Here is a 6,865-nt window from a genome sequence, read left to right on the forward strand (position 1 = left end):
TAGAGAACCTTTTCATGATATGCTAATTTTTTGGGACAGGCATTTTGTGTTTTCATGAGCTGTATGTCATAATCATCAGTATTAAAACAATTAAAGACCTGAAATATTTCAGTTGGTGTGCAATGAATCTGAAATATATGAAAGTTTCATTTTTATCATTACATTATGGAAAATAATGACCTTTATCACAATATGCTAATTTTTTGACAAGGACCTGTATATTCTGTTGAATAAATGATTGTTTCTGTGTCGGGGTCTGAGAGGAGAGAGGGTGTTTTTCAGTGCGCAGCACCGCTGAGTAAGGACGATGTTTGGAGAGCAGAGAAGGACTTTGCGCAGAATCTCTGTGCGTAAGACCATCTGTCCCTCGGTCCTCACCCCCCCCAGAGGCTCCTCTCATGCTCCTTGAAGGAGCGTGTAACTGCGCTGCACCTGTTGTGGCTGAAACATCCTCAGACTGGGTCAGCCGAGCTAAAGGCAACATCTCCTCTCGTATTTTTTTTAAATAAACAAACAAAATAAAAATGTACAGTGACTTTGGACTTTTCGGGGCGGAGTTGACGGATCTGATCAAAGAGTTGCCGGAACAGAACGGGTCAAAATCATTCTGAAAAGGATAAGAAGGCTGCGCTTTATAGCAGCAGCTATGTGCACTCCGCCCATCTTTCGGACGACTGTACGGACATATTCTTGTTGTATCTCGGTGCAATGATGATAAAGCTTCTTCTTCTGATTCTGATTCATTAACAAAATCAGGGCGGATCTCATCACCCCAAGAGCCCTGCCGCCACTGAGCTTTTTAACTACCTCTGCAACCTCAGCCATGGTTATGGACAGAGCAACCCCCAAGTCCCCTCACTCATCTTCCTCCATGGAAGTCAGCATGATGTGCAGAAGTGCAGTTTAAAAGTTCATTAAAGCGCAAGTAGCAAACATTTTGTTTGCTAGTGATCTAGTGTGTACCAAGCCAATCCTGGCAGGAACCAGCAGTTCAGCATCATTAGCCATCCTGGAGGCCTGATACAGGCTGAGATTCTGCAGATTCACCCCACTCCTGCGAGAACCAGAAGAACTGGGTCAACTGGGCCAGGGAATCGCCCCATCCCAGGTAACGACAGGTACCGACAGTAGTGTTGTAGACCAAGACCGGTCTCAAGACCACTTTTTGATGGTCTCTGTCTTGCCTCGGTCTCTGATATTGAGGACTCAGGATTTTATTTCAAGACCACAACTGTAGAAATATCACTAAATTGCCAGAATATTGTCCAGTTTATTTGTTAACATCCTTGTTTTTAATGGATGCAAAACGTATTGATTGAAATCGAATTGATGACGTGACTCATTGCTAAATACATATTTTTGTTACTGCTGTCACGCCCACCCCCTTTCACTCGCATGTGGTTCTGTACCAACAGAACAGTACAGACAACGTAACGTCGCAACCAGGGGTGAAAGTAAGCCGGTCCGGGCCGGTACTGTGTACCACTAAAAGATTCTGCACTGGTACGCAGTACCTGGAGGAGCGGGGAGCGGCTGTCTGCTGTAAAGCCTCATTGAGAACCAGTCACGGCTGCACTTTAGGTCAGAATAGATTCTCTAGCAATGAGCAGTCTAAAACACGACTTAATCTTAATTAATTAATTAATCTTAATTGGTCTGCTGCCTTCATACATCTCCTCCTACATGTCTCTGTGTGAGTGCAGCTACAGCGTGCGCTCTCAGGACATTATTACCTGCAGTGTTCCCTCAATGAGGACTGAACTAGGCAAAAGGGCCTTCTCCTACTCCGCTCCTGTTTCCTGGAATATCTTACAAAAAGATTTGAAGCTCTCGACCTTTGACCTCTCTAAGTGTCTTTAAGAATCTGTTGGACTCCTGGCAGGGTCCAATGCAGACATGTTCCTGTTGTTAGTTTTCTACATTTGTCTTGGAATCTAGCTGTTTTTTGTTTTGTTACCTTTTTCCTTTTAGCCATCCTATTTGTTAAAAAAAAAAAAAAAAAAAAAAAAAAAAAAACTGTAGTATGATTTTTATAACTGTTTATTGTTGTTGCTGTTGTCCATTGTTGTCATCTTTCTTTGTTGAAATCAGGTCTCTCTTGTAAATGAGTCCTCGAGGCTCAATGGGATTTACCTGTAGAAATAAAGGTTGATTGATAATCATTTAATAAAAAGCTTTTTTCACTCATTTTAAATTGTTTCTGAACTGTTTGTGCTGCTGGAGCCTCAATTCTCTACCGCAGTGAAATTAGTTTTACGTTGGATGTTGGACATTGGAGCTCCGTGTCTTCAGCGGTGTGTTCCTCTCGTTCGATCTGAAGCAGGCAGTCTGATTTCAGTCAGCTGCGCTCAGTCTGCCCCTCCTCCGAGACAATAATTGTTTGCTTAGGGACCGTCAACAAATTACCGAAACAAACACTATTCAGAAACAAAAATTAATATAACAAAGTCCATGCTCAATAATCCAGGTATACAATCCTACATTTTTCAGTCACGTTATCTGGACAGTTTCTTTTTTTTGTGCTGAAACGTTTCACCTTCGATCCAGAAGGCTTCATCAGTCAAATATCTTTTACATCATTTGACCCACAGACACAAAACTAATGTTAAACTACTCTAACAGACCGGACACACAAGACACCTTAATTTATTTCTCATTTTAAAGCATTTTCTAATTAGTCATTGAGCAAAAAACATGATTTTTGAACAAATAAATTATGTAAAATTAGAAAATGCTTCAAAAAGAGAAATAAATGAGGGTGCCTTGTCTGTTAGACCTAGTAAAGTTTAACATTAGTTTTGTTTCAGTGGGTCACATGACATAAAAATTATTGTGCAAAAAACACTGAATGTCTGATTTCTTTTTGTACCTTTGAAAATTTATAAAAGCTGATACATTACTGATATAGTATTGTATTTAACTTGTAAGAATATTTTAATAAAATTTACATATGTTTTTTACATATTTGTTAAAACTGTCACTGTGTCATGACAGTATAGTCTAAGATGATTGAGCTCCAAGACTTGAGGTCTTGGTATTGACTTGGTCTCAGACCCCAAAAGTCTTGGTCTTGTCTCGGTCTCGGTACACTCTGGTCTTGGTCTTGAATTGGTCTCGGGTTAGGTGGTCTTGACTACAACACTGACCGACAGGATCCTGCAAATGCAGAGAAAAGATGATGGGAGGCACCACCCCATTCTCCTTCAAAAAAGCCATGGGCAAGTGTTCCAGAGCAGCCTTTTCTCCTCACCAGCTGACCGCTACTCTTACCGTGTTGACGGTACATCTACACCGGAGAGATTGCACCTGGACACAGTAGAGGAAAGTTTGAATCCTTGAAAGATGTGGGGGCAAAGCTTTAGCTTCATAAAATCATGCTTCACAAGGTTTTTGGTGTAAAGATGAAGATCTAGCTGTGTTTTACGACTGTACACCAACAGAGTTGACATCCATAATTATGCTCAACACAAGGTAATAAACAACATGGATCGTGATGGACGGCGAGCAGTGGCGCCACAGGCCACATTCAACAGCCTGATCAACTATGCAAAGGGCATGTGTTGCGAGGCAGATAGTGGTCACACTAGATACTGACTGGTTTTCTGACACTCCCACCCCCAATACAGTAGAGCTGCACATTTTAGAGTAACGTTTTATTGTGGTCAGCCTATGGCACACTTGCGTGCTAACCGTGCTGTCTAATCAGCATAATGATATGCCACACCTGTGAGGTGGATGGATTATCTCGGCGAAGAATAAGTGGTCACTAATACAGATTTACACACATTTGTGAACAATGTTTGAGAGAAAAAGGCCTACTGTGTACATACAAATGTCCTAGATCTTTTAGTTCAGCTCATGAAAGTTGGGGTTTATTTGATGTGAGATACTGAACATGTATCCTGATGCATGCTTCATAATCCAGGTAGATAAATTTAACGTGGTAGGTACATACTGAACATGTAGTTGCGTCATCCTCTATTTCAGCTTGGTTGAAATGTTTTATGTCTTGGTTTTTCTCAGCACTTAAAACATCAGAACTTTTTCTTCATTCATGCCTGGTTAAGTAGCGTGAGAGTTTAATAGTTTATTTTCTGGCCTTTTGGCTAGATTTTCCAGTCCCAGTTCAAATCATTGAGCTGGAAAAAAACATTGAAGAATCTGGTAATTTGGCTTTACAGTGGAATTTATAACCAATATGCATTTTAATAAAACCATTCCTCATTTAGATTGTTTTTAATCTTGGTGGGTTAAGTTAGCAGATCAAAATAGCTTAAGTTGTGGAGTCATATTTTACGAACATAATTTTAATTGTGAAGTTCAAATATTAGACAATTATGCACAAAACCTTCATCATGTATGATTTTTCAGTTAGGCCTTAGTTTATCGTTCTGCTATTTGTGACTCATATTAACTCTTACAGATTTGTAATAAGACTTTTCAAACATAAAACCACTCAGGATCTTTTGTTCTTACTCTGCATGTCCAGGTCGGTGATAAGTGGCAAAGAGATGCAGTCGCCCTGATGAGGGAAGTGTTGCTGAACCGCTCTGTGGACCTGCAAGTTGTGGTAAAAACAACTTGATCACACTTGTATGAACATTCTGTACTCTAAATTCATCAGTTCATCTGGTTATGTTAAATCCAGAATATCCACAGTTGGTTAACATTTAACAAGAATCTTAAAAACAATTACCGTATTTTCCGCTGTACTCGTCGCTCCGCCCTATAAGTCGCATCAGTCCAAATATATCTAAAAAAGTGGAAAAATCCACAAATATGTTGCTTCACCGTAACGTTGCATCTAGTATGCGTCACCGCTGACGTGTCGTGTTTGTTACGCTTCACCGCTGACAATCTGAAAATGTGGGGCGCACCCGGAAATGTGGACCGGTGTTGTGCCAAAAATCGATGGTCTGCCAAATGGTGGCCACGGGAGCGTGCACGGGAGGACTTAAGCGAGAAATTAACACTTAAAAACAATTATTTGTTTGCTCAAAATTTAAGTAAAGGTGCATCTCAGTCTAACTTTTGCTTAATAAAAGGACTTCAATGGTCAAAGAAGTTGTATTTTAAAAGTATTCGCTGCCTCGATGCTCCGGGAGCGTGCAGATGGAGGGAAAAAAGGAAGGGGGAATGCTGCTCGTTTCTTCGAAATTTAACAAGAAAAACACCTAAAACAATTATTTGTTTGAAATTATAGCAAAGGTGTGTGTTAGTTGAACTTTGACTTAATAAATGCACTTTAATGGTCTTAATTAGCTGCATTTCGCCGTATTAGTGCAGCTGGTTTGACGGTTCCAAGCAGCGAGCAGAACGAAGGTTGAAGGCTATGGCAGGCTGATTATGTCATTAAAAGCTGGTGAAGAGTTTCAGTTATCCAGGAAATGGTAAATTAAAAAAAAATTCAAGACAAAAACAATAAAGTATAATAAATAAAGTCCAGTTGTTTTTATCGTCCCCTTTTTTTGAATTTGTCATTATAGCCACGTTTACCAATTACATGATACTACGGCATGCCGTACTGCTACTACTCTGCTGCCATCAAGTAGCTAATAATGGTACTGTTCAATTTTTTTTTTCATTCAGAATGAATGAAAACGGTCATATCTGAACCAAAAATGGTTTATAAATATGGGAAAAAAATCCATAAACACGTCACTTCGGCCTATAAGTCGCAGGGCATGTAAATTATGCAAAAAATGCGACTTATACAGTGAAAAATACGGTAGTGGACCAACAGCTGTTATTTTTTTATAATGTGGTTTGAGAGATACATTTTTAAGTACATTGGTAAAGAGGCATGTGACTACAGGTTTGTCTTTTGTTTGTGGTAGGAGCTGCCAGCAGACCCTCGGGAGCCTCTCACAGTTGAACTCTTCCTGGATGGTTTGAGCCTCAGACAGATTCTGTGTCACCACAGATACGCTACTATGAGCCGGTCTCCTTCACTACAAAAGGTCTTCAAAATTCAAAGTGCCTTTATTAGGTTCCCTTGGGAGGATTTTGCTTTGGATAAAAATGTCTGTTGCACATACATACATACATACATATACATATATATATATATATATATATATATATATATATATATATATATATATATATATGACACATTCCACATAGAGTTTCTGTAGATGATCTTAAAAAGTTAAGTCCGGTCCTCTGGACAAGTAAAAACAAAATTGTTAAAACGTTTCATCTTTAATCCAAAAAAGCCTTCTTCAATCTGAGAAGCAGTAATAAACTCAGTCTTATAAGTAGCACCTTCTTATAGTGGATCAACCAGTTTGTTGTTGACATTCAAAACTAGCAGTTCACATTATGGAGGACCATCAGCCTAACATTAACTATGTTTACATGGACATGAGTAGGGCTGGGCCATATCATATCGTTCACAAGAATGCGGGTAAAAAAAGCTTTCCCGGGAAAATAAATTATATCGTGATATGCTAATTTCATGACTTAAGTATGTCAGTGTTTGCCCCGCCCTGTTAACAGAACCGAGCGTGCCAAAACACCTGTCGGTACTAGTGTAACTAGCTGCGCACAATACTAGCTATCTAAAATCCTAAAAACAAACACACGGATCGGCTGCGTTTCTCCATCCAGCTCTAAACTGCAGGTACAGAAAGTGACAGCTCAACTGTCTCTCCCTCCCCGCCACCCGCGCAGCTCGGCTTTTTTCTCTCCCCCCACCCTGCTCTGGGTTGCCGGTGCAGGCGCAGCTCTGCTGAGTCCCCACCCACCCACTATAAACCGCCGGTACAAACATGTGCAGGTCTGTCTCTTAGTTCCACAGTTAAGGAGCAAGAACAGAGTCATGTGATCAGAGATGGAGTCATGTGATCAGAGACAGAGTCAT

General features: G+C 40.2%; 1 protein-coding gene across 1 annotated transcript in view; it reads left to right on the forward strand.

Moving 5' to 3' along the window:
- The window catches only part of rnf17 (ring finger protein 17), a 116,478-nt gene that overhangs the window by 86,368 nt on the left and 23,245 nt on the right, over positions 1–6,865 (forward strand). Inside the window, exons 29-31 of the mRNA XM_037686726.1 lie at positions 3,153–3,280; positions 4,490–4,570; positions 5,838–5,960. Of these exons, the coding sequence (XP_037542654.1) occupies positions 3,153–3,280; positions 4,490–4,570; positions 5,838–5,960 (332 nt within the window). The remainder of the gene's footprint in view (positions 1–3,152; positions 3,281–4,489; positions 4,571–5,837; positions 5,961–6,865) is intronic.

The sequence above is a fragment of the Nematolebias whitei genome, chromosome 13, assembly GCF_014905685.2.
Source record: "Nematolebias whitei isolate Nwh7 chromosome 13, NemWhi1, whole genome shotgun sequence".
In the NCBI taxonomy this organism is placed as follows: domain Eukaryota; kingdom Metazoa; phylum Chordata; class Actinopteri; order Cyprinodontiformes; family Rivulidae; genus Nematolebias; species Nematolebias whitei.